We start from the raw sequence: 16,794 nt of genomic DNA on the forward strand, positions 1-16,794 counted from the left end.
AAGCAGGTTTTTGTGAAGGAAAACAATTCTGTTTATTTTGTGGAGTAAAGCCCAGTTTAAAGGCCACTGGAGTTAATGCAAAGATTCCAGCAGATACACTGCATTTTCCAAGCTACTTCATAAAAAATAAAAACTCTTCCATTTTTAAACTTTTCCATTTGCTCTTTGAATTTACACACATACATACCTGCATGAAAATTAATGGTCCTACACTTCTCTCTTATTAGTAAACACTTTTTTTTGGAAAAGATACTCAACAAATACTTTCTGTGGAACAGTGTCTTAATCCTCTGTATAACACTCAGTTTTATAGCACTCAGTTTTCATCTGCTGATCAGAACTGATCAGAAAATCTGCGGTAGAAGGCAGATGCGTTGTCAGGAGTGACACTCTCTGACCGTGTAATACAGGTACATGTTAAAGCAACAGAGGCAGGCCAATACATAGCCCCTGCACTATAGAGCACATTTTCAGAGAAACATTATCTACAACAGAAGGGGATGTTGGGAAATTAGATCTAAGAAGCTGAATGACAGTGCAAAACAATACTGGTTTAATTACTTACTACCAATACTGGAAATACTGGGTATACCTGTAGAGAAAGAAAACACAAAAAAGTATAGTTAGCTGTTTACCGTAGCTGGCTGAGCTATTACATCTAAGAGTCTGAAAACAACTTTCTCTGAATTTTCAGAATATTATATCAATACATAGTTAAACCCAAGCAACTGCCAATATGTACCCAGCCCTTTATAAATGCAGAGTCTGTAGATTTTTTAGTATGAGGCTGCAGGGACCACTAAAATGTATTGACAGATGGGTATTTCTGGGACCTACACCAGCTCCCTGAACCTCATGAATTTGTTCAGAACAGTTTTGTATTTCAACTAACCAGCTATTAGGTTTAATGCTCTAGATAAAAATATCAGTCATGCATGTATTATGCAGATCTAGGAGAAAAATTTAACCAAGGGATAGATGCATCGCTAACTACTTTGGCCAGCTGCTTAAATCAGTTAATAACCTTCTGTTGCATTAACTGTATATAGCTATTTTTTTCCTCTTTTACCTGATGGTTATCTAAATTAAGCTACGGAAAAGAAAGGTAATTGAGCGAAACAATCTAATGCATTAGGTTGGTCATATTGACTAAGTCTCTCATTGATTTTTTCTTTTTTCTTTTTTTTTTTTTTTTTTTTTTTGTTTTCAATTCCGAAGCTGAATTAATGCAAGGAAAGCATTCCAGAGGCAGGTGAGCTTTACCACAAGAGGTGGGGCTGCTGAGGAGTGAAACTCCTCTGCTGGATTGGCAGTGTGGGATCTCATGTTGCATGATGCAGTCCCAACATGTAGCTTGTTGTCAGGTCTGCCCTGAAAAGTGTGTAGCACAAAAATACAGACATGAAATTTTTCTTGAAATGCCATTTTCTTTAGATTAAATGGCATTGCTAATGTCACTATTGCTAGTCTCTTGGGTTAAAGTCACAAACTGCAGATCAGTATTTAAATCGTGGATATTTGCATCCTCTTAGTTAGATACAGTTTGCCTCTTGTAAGTTTTACTGACTTTTGATGGCATGCATTTTACTGCAGAAATCTGTCTGTTTCTCCATTAAACATCTACTATACTTCTTTCAACATCTATCTTGAAGTTCCATCTTACTCTGAGATGGTATGGACCTCATTCTGCAGTTAAGAAAACTGGAGCAAAGGAATGTCTTGGGGATAAATGATATTCCCTGTAAGCAAGGTTGTAGAGTCAAGTTGGGAACATTTCTAACTCGTGGCATGTCTAAGACAATGCTGAAGTAATTGCATTTGCAGAATGGTGACCATAAACAGATCTTTTGTGTTTCACCACATAAGTCCTGGGGCACATGTCAGAATTGCAGTGCTCTGGTTTCATATCCTAGGGAACCTCTGGTCTGGCAGAGTGCTGGGCACCTCGCTGGAGACAGCACCTGCTGCTAACTGAGCCCCACACTCAGATGTTGTTTGCAAATTTAATTATTTCTATTTCTGCTGAGATTAACATGTATTTTCCAAAATTTTAGAGTTATGAGGTATTAAAAGCTAAATAAAAATATCATCATAATAGAACAATGCTGTTATAGTTCTAAAAGTAACAAAATGTGCTTTTTTTCAGTTAGGATAATGTAAGACAACTTCTACCCCTTTGTCTTAAATGTCAAAAAGGCAAGCAATTTTCAAATAATTTTTTCCAAAGTTTCAATAGCAGCTTGTTTACATTTTTGCAAGTCATTGTAGCCATTTTAAATAACTGGATTTGTTTTCCTTTATATACTGATGGAAATGGCACAAACATTGGATAAAATATAGATACTGTGTTCTCACCCTCACACTTCCACTGTGAAATGGTATTTGTATTTCCTCTGGGTATACTCCCCTGCCTCAAACCTCTTTCTCTCCTACACACACATACAAATATCCTTTCCCTTCTCTCCTGAACAGATTGTAGCAAAGGGAGAAGTTTTCCTGCGACTCTGCTCTCCTCATTTTACTGTATTTCAAAATTTTCAATGCATTCATAGTGATAAATGCTCGCTGGGCAGAGAATAATGAAAACAAGACACCTGCTAGCCTGAAGGGCTCTGTGTTAACCTTGTGAAGTTGTCTTCAGGTTCTGTTTGAAAAGCTCTTTGTCTATTTCTGTACTGAGTTTCTGGGTTGGCGTGATCTTCTGTAACCAGCTCGGTTTTTGTAATGCCAGGTATCCCTGTGTGTGGTGACTGGCCTTGATAGTGCACTACTTTATGCCCTCTCTGCTAAAGAGAGTGAGAATGGCACATCTAAGTTTGTCTGGAAAAGAGCTGGTTATGCAGGGCCATGAAGTAGGATCTATTAACACTGTGAAAACTGCACATATGATGGGAAAATTATTCTTAGTAACAGTGTTTTTGTGAGATCTGGAGTTACGTATTGAGGCTAGCTCCTGAATTCAGCTGAGCTGTATTTGGTGCAAATCCTTAGGTGATGAGGAACAGGAGGTGAGATTCTGCCTCTCCCTTCCTGTCAATGTGGAGGCACGTGGGGGTCCGACCGCACGGCTCCTCCCGTGGCACCACCACTGGGGACACCAATGGGCTGTGGGGAGTCATCCCACTGCTGCCGGCCCTTTGGATGGAAGCTGGTATGTTACATGATTTGGATCATTTCCAGTCAGCCTTCTATTGAAATCTGTGAGTACTCCGCAGCAGTGAAATGATGTGGACAGGTTAGAGAGAGAGATGAAGAATCAGGCCCATTATTGCCCTTGATGCACAACTCTAGTCAGCTAGACATAAAGACTAAATAAAACCAAGTGATTGCATTTATGTATATTCAGTTGTTAAACGAAAGCAATGTTCAGTCTAAATTATCTTCCAGTTGAAATCACGGGGATGGTTATTAATGGTAATAGTTTTATAGTGAGGAAACAGCAAGTAAAGCAAGCAAATAAAGTCCAGGGCTATCTACTGCCCCTGAAATGGCAAACATTGCAGAAGAAAGTCTCTAATACTATTTATTATTTTTGACTTGACTTGAGGGTGGTGGTTTGGTATATTACATGTTCACTGTAAGTGCATCTAAATATATGCGCATTACTTGAGAGAAAAAAATCTGGTATTTTCCTTCCATACAATCTTCTGCACTTGCCCTGTAATTTTCTCATTTCCCCTTTTTCCAGAAATGGGTTGTTTTAGCTATTAGCTACCATGGAGCTGACTATTAAGAATGGAGAAAAAGGCAAATCAGATGCTAGCAAAGAAAGCAAGTTTTTGATTTCTTCTATACTTTGTGTCAGTGTGAAATCTGTAACAAATTTACAGATTTCCAAACAAAGGAACAGCGTTAAGCTTTCAGTGAGAAGGGCTACACTGCTGCTTCCAGTTTCAGGGCAGGTCATGCCCTGCAGTCCCTCTTATCACCTCCATTGTCAATGCCTCTGTGCACTTCCCACCACCAGCACAATTAGTGCAGCCAGGCTGCATCTCTTCCTGGGCAGGGAGTATGCATGGGATGAAGGAATTACTCTGTCCACTCCATCTTGGCTACATCTTTCCCATGGGCTTCTCTGCCTCTTCTCCGTCACAAGTTGAACGTGCATCTGCCATCTGACAGGGACCAGGGGCAGGCTCCTGCTGCTATCAAAACACTACACCCAGTTTACAGCTTGCTCACAGTCAGGGAAAGAGTGTCACCAAGAGCTCAGTGAATTATCCAGGTGAGGTGAATACAGCCCAGAGACTGAGAATTAAGACTGCCTCCTATGAAGGCATGGTAGGATACGATAGTAAATAATGCAGTGCATGTTTGGATTCATCTTAATTGCTGATTGAAGCTGTGTGAGAGCTTTTCTGACAAAATAGATGTCCTTGTAATTGCACTCTACACCACACATTTTAACTCTTCAACAGGAACAAAATGCAGAGCTGTATTCCATAGCAAAGAGTCAGAACAGGGCTGTTAATGCCACATGTGATCTTTTGCTAGAATATCTGTGCTGCAGCATGACAGCACTCCCTGCAACGAGTCTTTGTTCCCTTTGCAACTCCTCCACTGAGGCATGATTGCAATATCAGATCCTCAGCATCAATTTCAGAAGTTCTGAATTCTATAGTAACTTAAGCTCTGAGAAGCTGGAGGAACCTAGCATCTTGTAATCCATCAAAGGGAGTGATTATTATGATCTAGGAGTAAACTTTTCATGTACTGCCAAACCTGTGTGTGGCCAAAGGACCATGCACAGTGAAAGACACAATTCTTAGGAAATTTCACGTGTTTCATTGCAAGAGTCCTAGAATTCCCACTACTCTTAATTTTGCAGTTGCTTGCTCTGTAAGGATTGAAAATTTTTCAGTTCCCAGAAAAAGAACTGCTTAGATGAAGTTTGTTATCCTCCACCTTTGCTCTCCCAAGCAATATCACCACAAATGAATGGGATAGAGAAAATATTTAGTTATTGGTTTATTGGGTAACACCTTTTAAAATTTGGGCCTTTCCTCGTGATGTTTTAGTGACCTCAAACCAGTTTTGAAAACTCTGTCTAGGAAACTCCCAGTGAGATCAAAGGATTTTTTTCAAGTAATGATAATTTATTGATAGAATATTAGATATCAGAAACTTCAAAAAGCCTGAAACTCAGACCATTTCTAGAACACTGAGTATCTTAGACACTTTGCCTTCCCATACTGCTGCTTAAGGACTAAAACCCTCTTTTCATTGCTCCTCTTCACTGTATACAGCAAAAATAGAGTTGTTTGAAACCAGTGATGGATGGAAGCAATTCATTTCCCAGCAACAGATGCCACCATAACCAGCACAAACAAGCCAACGCAGCAGGGTCATGCAAGAGGACAGAGTGCTGGAGAATAATTTTTCAAACCTTATTTAAAAAAAATACAGCATGTTATTTATAATGCACTGTCTTTTAGGTATGTGTCTGAAATGTTTTGCTGGCCATTGCATGGATACCTAGTTGGAGGGAAGTTCGTTCATCATTTGCAGGTTTTCCTGATGCTTCTGTCTTCCTGAATGCTCTTGATACGCTATCACCAAGTTTCCCAGACTGACGCAGATTTTATGTGACATGTTCCTGTGGCTTTATATCTTCTGTAAGCTTCATGAGCCAAAATGAATATGTAATATAAAATGGGAACAATAAGAAGCTTTTCTGTTTTGTAACTTATTATTGCATTCATATCTTCTTTTTTCTCGATGAAAGATGTTCTCAAAATCACCAAGGAGCAACATTTTACCTCTTAAGCAGAAGTGTCCCATTCCTTCAAATCGAGATCATGTGGGTTTACCTCTTCTACCTCAGTCATGAAAGCAGACACTGGAAAGTTCCTTCCAGTTGTTTGAGAGAATGGGGCCCTTAGAAAATGGGACACTATTGACTTTATGAATCTGCTTTGACAGGACAGCAGGATGCGTGATCTTTTCAGTTACAGGGATACATGCTATTTAGATTCCTGAATAGAAAGCCTGCTATCATACAACCTCTTGGCCAACTTCATTTACCCCAGTCCTTCAAGATGGCTTTGTGTCAGCAAATATTCATGGGGAAAACTACAAACATAGATGAGGGTAATCAGTGCAATACTTCAAGTGCCATATTTTTTGCCAGAAACTGTTTTTGTGGCAGCCGTGCTGCAGTAATGCCTCGTAAGTCTTTTCCCATTCAGGGAGGATTAAGGCTGTGCTGCTGAGACAGAGGCTGTACTATCAGAGGGAGACCCATTGCAGGAGAAATTCAGTAAGCCAATTGAGACTGACTGCCTAACTGTTGACCAAAAAGAACCACTGATGTTCCCTGTGTTCTGGTCAATCCTTTGTTTCATGTTGAACTGTGAATTAGGAAAGTAATGTATCAGCTGGGTGGCAGTTTTTTCTGAGTGTCAAGCACTTCTGGTACAGGTTATTGGTTGTGGAGGGACTGACAAAAGCGAGCAGGCTTTGACGGATGGGAGCCCAGCACAGTCTTAGACAGCTCTGTCTGATGGAGCCAAGAACATAAGTGCCAAAGATGATCTAAACAGCAGGAGGAAGAAAAGGGCTAGTGCTGTCAGACACATACGACTGCTGAGGAGAAAAGCTATCTTGTAATACCAAGTATAGAGAAATTCAATAAGTTCACTTTGAGTGTCAAAACATATCGCAGAACAAACTATCCATAGAATGTGGCAGCACAAGGGAATAAACGTAATCACAAAATAGTCAATAAGAGTGAAAATATATGAAATAAATGCTATGTGGGAGGCAAATGCAGAAATATTGTTAGTGCCAGTAAACAAGAGAGTACTTGGTGTCTTTCACAAGCAAAGCAGGGAAAAAAGGTTTTGTGTTCTCCTGAAAAACCCTTGTTGACTTAAAAAGAGAAGGATACAAAAACCAGCTTTATGTCAAGGTTTAGGCTATGACTGGAGTATAATCTAGAATGGTGGTGTAATTCATGAGCTGTAGCTTGAAAAGGTACAATTAAGTTTTATTGGCCACAAAGAAATGGCAGAAGCAGAACAGTGAAAACAACGGAAGTTCTAGTTAGGAAAGATTTGGAAGTGGACATTAGGATCTCGTTGAATCTGAACAAATCCCCAAATTCAGAGAATCTCAAGAAAAAGGATCTTTTTATTTTGCGAAAAAAAATCTGTGTGTTTAATTTATACAACTATTTTTAGCTGTATCTTATTTAAGCACACATATAAAAAAACCCTTTAAATCCATTTAAAATTTAAAATATTTTGGTTTTAATTGGAAAAGCTAGACTCTGAAAATTGGAGGAACGAAGAGTATCAAAGGGACACTGCATTACTGGATTATACAAAGTGTCCCCAGGGAATTAAAGTAATATATCAAGGGAAGTTGAGGGTCAAACCAGATAAGTTAATTCTATCAACATGTTCCAGCAATTATTTACAGAATTCACGCCTGACTAAGGAGAGTATAATGCTAGGGCTACATTACTGACCACACAATGGACATGGTGACATAAACACAACAGGGTAAGTGAAGTTACATTGGCTGTGCAGAGAGTCTACACAATAATGCAAAATCTAATATGCTCCAACACATGTGGCATTAAATCAGGAAGTGAAAAAAGAAATCGAGCTTTTACATACCATAAATGATTGATGCTTGTAGCAAGTAATCAGATAACCCACAAGAAGAGAAGCTGACTTAGTTCTGAGTAGTACATACAACCTGATTCAAGAAGTAGTTATCACAGAACCACTTCTGGACTGAAAGTCGACATACTTGTTGAGAAGGATAAAAAAAAAAATCCACTGCAGTAATATTTAACTTTCAGAGAGCAAGCAGATAAAAATGAGAAAGTTAGTGAAAAGAAAAATGAAAAGAACAGCTAAAAGATTTAATGCATACAGCGTAGAGGCAGGCTAGAGATAAGTGTATAGGAGACTAATCATATATAACCCATCAATTTTAAAAAAAAATCATAAAAATCAGCTATCTTATAAACAGAAAAAAGACCCCAACACCCAACCCAAAACAGTAGAATGAAGATGATTTTGGAAAGACACTCTTCAAAAGTGTAAGTCGTCTTAATGGAGAAAGATAGGAAAAAAAGTATAAAATCTGTCAAGTTAAATATAAACCACAGTATTTTGAGAATCAACTTGCTCCAGACATAAAAGTTAATAATTCTTTTTTTTTGTCAAAATAACCACATTAGAAGCAGGAGGCCTGCCAGAGAGATGGTTGGGTAGATAGGCAATCGAGGTACCAAAGTACTGAATACGAAATTAATTGTTTTCACTGATGTTCGCAACAAAGAAGGTTAGAGAGATTCTCACTATCTGAGGAAGTTTCTCAATGTCTGTCATCATCTGAAGGTGTTTTAGAAGATTTAAATAATATCAAACAATAAGAATAGCCATAAGGCGATGTTCAGCTAAGTGTTTTAAAGGAACTCAAATATGACATTTCTGAACTAAGTACTGTAGCATATAACCTGTCACTTTTGTCAGCCTTGATGCCAGAAGAAATGCTGTAACTGTGGCACAGTTTAAAAAGAATTCAAGGGCTGATCCCTGTAATAACAAAATATAAAGCAGACACATTTTTATGCCACTGTAAAAGACCCATGTTGTTCTCATGTCTAGAATATCACGTGTAGTTTTAGCCTCACCAAAAAAAAAAAAATGACATCATAGAACCAGAAGAGAGCAAAAAGCACAGAGATGTGGCATGGTTTTATATATGATAAGATGAAATGGATTAGGATTCATCATTTAGAAAACAGGTTGGAGGAGTGGACATGTCAAGTCTATATAATCATAAATGGTATAATGGATGTAAATAGGGATGTTATTCTCTGTTTCTTCCTATCTAAGGACATACAAGCTTAACCATATAAAAATGTTTAAAGCAAATGAAAGGAAATACATTTCACTCATTGTGTCATTAAAATGTGAAATGTATGTAAGATGTCACTGAGATCAAGCTTATGACAGCTGGGTCTCTCTCCACTCAGCAGCTAGCAACCACTGTGAGTATGATGGAGAGTCCAGCTCAGAAAGTCAGTTTATTGCTGGTAACTGGGAAGGCAAAGAAGAAATCCTTCATACTTCCTGTTTGCCATAAATTCCTGCTGCCAATCACTGCCGAAGTCAGGATTTGAGGGTAAGTGGATCATTCATCAGCTCAAACAAGGTTACATTTTCATGATGCTATAATAATAATAATAAAAACCAGAAAAGACTGCCTATTGTTTGCAAAACATTTTGATTTTGATGGAACTGTATATCTGATGGGATTCAATAATGTTGAAAGTTATTTTAACAAGCTTCGGGCATCCTTTTGGTGGGTGCTAATTCCGCTGGTCCGTCTGGTGTGTGCTCAGCTGATTGGAAATGATGTAACTGACAGAAAGCTGCATTTAGAAAGATCCCTGTTTCCATGTTCAGATGTATCTTGTCGCTAGTTTAGATGATTGCCAAGTAGAAGATGCATTATATATACATATATAGATATGTATATAAAAATGTATATACGTGCATGTGTGTGTGCATATATATATGAAAGCTATAAATAAACCAACCTGGTAAATCTCACCATTTTTTCCGAAGATAGCTTTAAAGTATTAATTCTGTGAGCCACACTCGCTTTTCATAACATGCGAAAAAGTGAATACAAAATGTTTTTCCCCTGCTTTTTGGAAGTTCATTTTTTTTCTGCTCAGTAAGAATTTTATCATAATTTCATGCCCCCACACTTCACGGTTTGTTACTTGGTCTATTACTCTCACATTTAACTTGATAAGGTCCTGCTTCATATGATATTCATTTTTGAGTTTTGATTCTTCACAGCTGCTGCTTTGAAGTCTTAGATAACATTCTGAGCATTGCACATTGCTCGTGGTTTTAAACTTTTCATTCAACTGCAGTACATAGCTCTGTTTCTCCCAAATAACTTTTCAGTACATTGTTATGTTCTAATATTCTAAAACGAATGTTTTGCTTTTAATCAGGGCAAAACTGCGGACTCTTCTTAAAAGAAGCTAGTAACTTCTGTCAAAAGGTTTGGTGATTTATCCTCATCTTCTTCAATCCTTCCTTCAAAGGAATTTAAGTCTGTTACTCAGTTCAGGAGGAATCGGAATCGTTGTGTACTTCATAAGTGCATGAAAGGAAGAACTGATGCTCATACTTGTCTTTGTGCCCTCCCTTTCAGCACCATGTTATTTTCGACCCAATCCTGTCCAGGACCAGGAAATGCAGCTGTCAATAACTTCCTTTGGATAATAGGGAAGTGTGCTGGAATAGCGAGTCTGTGTTGTTGAATGGCTATTAGCTGGAAACAAGCAGATATAAAACCTCAGGTTTTGCCCTTGCTTTCCACTTTCAACACTTAGAGTGATCTAAAATAGTGTTTGTGAATCTAGACTGCAGGTCAACACCAGGTAAAAACTTTCTTTACCAATCTTTAGTCATTAATTGGAAAAAATTTGGTCTGAGTTTTTTTAACTTTCTTGAATGGACAAAAAATGAGCAAGGACCTCATCTCATATGTTGAGGTGAGGTTGTTTTGCATTTCGAGGCAATAAGGAGGTATGAATGGGGAGCTCAGGGGCCATGGCTGGAGCAGTACTGCAGATACTCCCACTGGTTTCTCTCCTCTGTGTGTGCTTTTTATGTGCAGGGTCCTAATTTTTTCATTCCTTAGCCCTTTCTGGGCAGTGTCCAGGGATTTGTCTATGGATACAAACATACAGTTCTCATGCAAGTTATTTACAACCATGTAAGAGCACAGATTACGTATACTTACAATTAACACCTACAATCTGACCCCTTATATGCACTGGGTCATAAAGAAATGACAAACTTTTGCCAGCATTAATCTTCCTTCACAGTCACAATATGGGACAGAATTCTAATAATGTGAAATATCCTTATTATACAGAATTACTTACAGATATTAGCAGTGCCCTTAGGTATAGGCAGATAAGAACCAGGGCTCCACGGTCGGCCCTGATAATTCTTCTTGCATTTTCCACAGTCTGGACCAGTTGTGTTATGCTCACATTCACAAAGTAGTCTTTTGTTTTCTTCTTTACAGCCAGTAGCATGAAGGTTGCACTTACACCTATTTTTAAAAGGCAAAAATAAAAAAAAAAGTGGGATATTATTTAGAGGTGAGTGTAAGTTCAGATTAAGTCTTAGTAAAGCATGTCCCATGGCAACCACTCTATTTCTGTGTGCTGTGCCTGTATTATTGTTTTAGCATGCTTTACGAGACATCACTCAAATAGCTTGTTGTAATATCTTCAGCTTGTACAGGTCTAAAAGCAGTGATGTCACCAAGACTCCAAGATGCTGAATCTTTTCTTGTTTTCACTAACACAGCTCCACTGAGATCAACTAAATTATTCATCATTTTCACTACAGACAGGTCTATAATCTTGCAAAAATTCAAGAGTTACTCACTACTCCCAGGAACAAAACAAGTTCTCTGCTTATGTCCTTAGAGAATCTGGTCCAAATTAAGATCCAAATTAGGCCCTGGGAGTCTGAGAAAACAAACTTAAATTAAATATCCTCTTCAATGCCACACTTCAGTAGAAGGGAAGCTCACTATAATGGTGTTTTGCCATTCCTGTTCAGCAAGAAACTCTCTTGCTCAGAAAGGAAAATTTTTTTGCCTCCTTTAATTTGATATAGTTGTAGTAGCTGAAGGTCAGAGGAAATGTTTTGGTAGGCACACTTGGTTTTACTTAGGAAAGAACACCTAATTGAACCTTGCAAAAAAATCATTAGGTAAACCAGATTCTGCATCTGGTCTTAGAACAACTGTATTTTTCTTAAATTCCCCTTTCCCTGAAACTAGGACACTTACAGAATGGGAAGCTAGTTTCATAAACAGTAAGGTATTGTCACCTCTTTCCACCCCTTTCCAACAGATGTCAAAACAGGCTAAAATCTGTTTCTGTTTGGGGCTGGAAAGAAAACTAGTATTTAATGACCCTGTCTGTTTGTTTTTCTAATGATTGTACATCTAGTGGTTTAAAGCAATCTCATGTGAGCATTTGTCACCTGTTCCATACAGTGACCAATAATTAGAGCAAAACACCCCATGGAATGGCCAAGTGCAAATTAACAGCTGTCAAGCTGACTTCCATTTGGAAGGAATATGACCTGAAGCAACTGGCCACATACATATATATCCCCAGGGTAAAATAAGCCTGCAGTTGTCCTAAGTGGCTGCTGCAGAAAGTCTGCAAGAATCTGTAATACAGTAGGTAGTTGGAGCATTCTCCTCAGTGCTAGAAATGAGGCAGATGGAACTGCTGTTATTTGAGCAATGCTCATTCTGAAGAAAAACAGGTTCAGCACCTTTTAAATGAAAATTACCAAAATGTATTGAATATGCTAGACAAAAGAAAGTGTGATTCATTTTTATATAATTTCCAAAATATTGATGCTTAAAGACTACATCAATTTTAAAGTAAATTTTTAATGACTAGCCACTGTGGAATGCAAGATGCCTGCCTGGGTGTCAGTGGATGAGATATGTCTGTTCATGGAGAGATTGAAGATTTTGGTAAATGGCACTGCTATTGAGAAAAGGGATGAGTGGTTCTACTGTCCACAGGAATATGAAAATGGAAGACTCCCAAACAGGAGAGATACACAATAATGACAAGACTGAAAAACAGAGAGAGTCAAAGAAGAAAGAAGCGGGAGAGACTGTGGAGTCACTAGAATAAATGAGAGAGGGGAACCGATGAGGTTTCTTTCAGGGGGAGATTTCTGTTTTATTGGAGGGACTCATCAGTGTCAGAAGCAGCAAACTGATCTAGGCAGGAAGAAAAAGCCAGCTGAGTCTGAGGAAAATCTGTAGTTCCTGGGGCTCTGGAAGGGTGCTGCAGGCTGGCAGGGGAACTGAGGTGCGGGAAAATAAACGTAGGTACATCTGCTAATTGGTGTAAATGTGCACAGCTATTTTAATAAGCACCTGAAAGTAAAGAATGGTTGTGTGAGAAAACCTTGTGCAAAGTCTGTTTGCACTTCTTAGATGCTATACTTGGCAGATGTTCCTGAAGAAATAGATTGACCCTTCCTTAATTTTGCTTGCATGGTTAAAAGTCTTGGGCGGACTCTGGCCTTCTCCATCTCCCTCTGCTTCTATTCAGTTCTGTCCCATGCCTCTTCGTATATATAAAAAGCATATGCATATATTTATATGTATGGATGTATATATGAGTACACAATTCCCATAAACTCTCATGCATATTGATTTCCTTTTATTTCCCACATTCCCTAACTCCACTGTGATCCACCTCTTCATAGGTGGCCTCCTCCTTATTTCCCAGGCAAGACAGCATGGGCAGCACGGAACAGCTCTGCTGCCTGTTCTGGTGCCCAGTTTTTTAATTTCTTAGAGCAAGATTGCTGCAGAAGAAGTGCTTCTTAGCCCAGAGCTGTAGCATCATGCCACGGTAGCTGTTCTGTGGTCCACATGGCAGGGCCCACGCAGTACAGCAATGGGCAGGGTTTCTGCAGAAGGCATCTTCTGCAATTCTAGCTACCAAGCTCCAACAGACAAAGGAAAACTACAGATTTCGGAGGTCTATGTATATACCAAATATGAGCGGGTTTGCACAAAAACAGCAAAACGCATTTTCTTGTGGAAGTAGTTGGGGACCTTCTGTCAAATTTTAAAACCCTGTTAACTAAGATTTAAAACAATCAGCCCTCATATGGGCATTCAGAACCAACACACACGAAACAGACAATGTAGGGACATCTTAGCCACTTAGCTTCCCAAATGGAGGAACTGCTAAATGGCTCTTCCTGCCCTGAACTGGCAGAATAATTACAGATTCATTCAATCAGTGCCTCTCTGCAAATTAACTTATTTGGATGTTTTATATGTATTTTTGAAAGCCTTCCCAGCAGAATCCCCCAGAATGCTGCATCCTGCCTTAAAAGAAAATTCCAAATACCATGTTTAAGAGAAAGGAGAACAAACTTTTGACTCCCTGCCATTACACACCCCCCAAAAAAAACACCAGCAATAGGGAGAGATGTGTGGCCTTCTAGGAGTATGATTTAAAGTGAATGAGAGAAAACAACAAATTTGATCACTGAGAAAAATCAAGACTGATCTAAAACCTCTGTGGGCAGAGAATAGACAGTCAAAACCTAACATTAACAACTGAGCAAAAAAAGAGACGACAATGCTGAATAATCCTAAAAACCCTCAGAAAAATTCAAACTCGGATGTGTACAACTTCCAAGGAGAAGAAACTAAGGAACAGATGTGGCCACTGTGGTTTTCTACAAGACTAGCCTAAAGATCAAGGTAAAAAAAATACATTCATATTAAAAATGTCAAATGTAAAGTTAATGAGAGCTACTTAAAGTGGGCACAAAAAGAAATGTTAAAAAAAACAAACCACAAAAAGTCAGACAATGTGTGGCAAAAAACATACCTTTGCCTTCTTAGTCTGTAGGCAACATAAAAGTTGGGTTTGGATTATGATCATTAGTGTTATACAAGTACAAAAAAATCTGTAGATTAATGAAATCTTGAAAGGGATTAAACCGGAGTTCTTGTTGGTGTCAGTAACTATAGATAGGGAGTAAAAGAGCAGAAGCATAAGCAGAAAAGACATTCAGAGGATTGAACCACAGAGGCTTTGATTCTCCTCTCACACCAATTTTTTGCTAAGGTCACTTCACAGATCTCAGAGAGATTAATCATGGTTTCCACAGCAAATCAAGGACGTAGCTGAATGCTGAATGACTGTAAAATGCAAACAGTGCTAAAACTGAAAGAGAACAAAAAGCATCTGTGGAAAGCAAACTGAACGTAAGTTGCAGGGTACCGTGTCTGGGGAAAAACAAGCCAATACCAAATTCTGTGCTGTGTGCGGAGAGACATTTTTACTGAAACGGAGCAATAATATTTTGTATACTTCTGTTTTTTTTTTTTAGGAAGGCTACACTAGGAATTGGGCAATATGTCCCAGGGACCTCATCAGAGTGTATGTATGGACAATCTCAGAGACTTCTGCAAAGAAGAGAAATGCCTGTTGTGCTTGAAGGAAAGTCTTTTCTGGATGAAAGAGGTAAATGTGTGTAGCGGGGCTGAGAGATGACTAGAGTACAATAAAAAGCTACTTCTATTTGTGGGATAAGCAGTAAGGAAAATTGAAATATTTAAGGTTATAGAAAGAAGACTATTTAGGTAAAAGTAGCATCCAGACGGACCATGAGAGAACCACTCTTCTGATGAGATATACTGGATTGTGAGCAGTGTGAAGACAAAGGAGCAGAGCCTGGACCTTAGGCATTCGAGATGACTGTGAATCAGCTGAGCACCACTGATCTGGTAGCTGACTTGGGCTCCTATCAGATCACTGTCAGGATGTGGACACTGGCTTCCTATGGAAGACTGCCCAAATTCAGAGTCCTTCATTCTCCTCCTCTCTTTTCTACGGAAGATTACCATTCTTTCCTGCTCAAGAGGTAAGGAAATGTTTTGTTACGTTATGTGAATATCCATGATGATAAATTATTACTGAAAATCCTAGGTACCGTTTGTAATTTCTTTAAACACTTGATTTGAAAGGCTGTTCCTAGCTGATACTGCTTTAAATCTGCGATAGTAACAAAAGGCTTAATTAGATTTACATACGAAGCACATTAAACACAGAATTTCATATAGCCCTTGTAGATTCTTCCATTAGAAGAATGTGGTCACTTTGGCTGCATGTATAAGAATGGAGAAGTTCTGAAAACCTAAAAAACTGCTTCCACATCCTGTGTACTGAGTTCCAGATGACAATTTTTCATGCCTATATAGTTTATTGAAATCCAAAGAAAAAAGTCAAAGTGCTTTACAAGGTATTATGTACACATGCCCAGAAATGCAGTTACTGGGTAGCAGTGGGTGGGTAGCAGCTGCTTGGCACGTCAAGTGAGTTTGCATGTGTACGGAGAAGGGATGATTGAGGGGGCTGTAATAAGTAGAGCAGGTTTGAGAATACAGGTTAAGAGGATGTATGCTGCAGCCTTTGCATGGCACTGGCAAACAGCCTAAGGGCAGAATCCCATGTAAGGGTAAAGCAAATGTTAAGGGCAAAGGGCAGTTCTGAGATAGTGTATGCTCACCATAAATGGCATTGCTGAGGTCTAATGCTTTGTATGTCTTTACAAAGAATGTTTGAAGTCCATGATCATAAATATCAACAACTCCATGAGCAATTAGGTTATGTATGGGGAGATGCAGGACTTGAAACAGCTTTCTACCTGAAGGGAACAGTTGTCTGCCTGTTATATCTGGTGACAGTTTTTCCAGACTTTTTTTTGTTGATCGTTGTGGGAGCAGCTCTGTCAGTGCTGAGCTTGTGAAAGCAAACGCCATGTCCTCACAACACTTGTCTGCATTTGGAAACTTCCATCCTGATGTTTCCACAGCTCAGCTGATATCCATCTTTCCAGTTCAACCTGCGAGGACGTTTCCTTCTAAGCAGCCTGGTTATAGCACACGCAAGAACACATTTCTCTCCAATGTGCAAATTCAATTTTGAATCGCTGGAGATTGATATTGCTGTCCAACGCTATAAACTCTAATTGTGTGGGAGAACAAATTTGGTTTTCTGACCACTCATCTTTGACAGACTCATGATTTTGTCATAAAGCAATTGAAATGGTATTGTTGGTGGTTACAGAAGGCGCAGGAAGCACTCTGGCGTGTTGAAGGAGCAGTGCTGTTGTAGTGGGAGCAGGAGCCCTGGGTGCACTGCCTTCCTCACAGGCTCTATTT

General features: G+C 38.9%; 1 protein-coding gene across 4 annotated transcripts in view; it reads right to left on the reverse strand.

Annotated features, from left to right (window-relative positions):
* The window catches only part of NTNG1 (netrin G1), a 164,008-nt gene that overhangs the window by 50,606 nt on the left and 96,608 nt on the right, over window positions 1-16,794 (reverse strand). For all 4 annotated transcript variants that reach the window (XM_068406098.1, XM_068406100.1, XM_068406099.1 and 1 more), the window contains exons 4-5: window positions 10,934-11,106; window positions 566-592 (exon numbers count right to left, since the gene is read on the reverse strand). In XM_068406098.1, coding sequence (XP_068262199.1) covers window positions 566-592; window positions 10,934-11,106 — 200 coding nt within the window. The remainder of the gene's footprint in view (window positions 1-565; window positions 593-10,933; window positions 11,107-16,794) is intronic.

This window comes from Nyctibius grandis, chromosome 8 (assembly GCF_013368605.1).
Source record: "Nyctibius grandis isolate bNycGra1 chromosome 8, bNycGra1.pri, whole genome shotgun sequence".
NCBI lineage: Eukaryota > Metazoa > Chordata > Aves > Nyctibiiformes > Nyctibiidae > Nyctibius > Nyctibius grandis.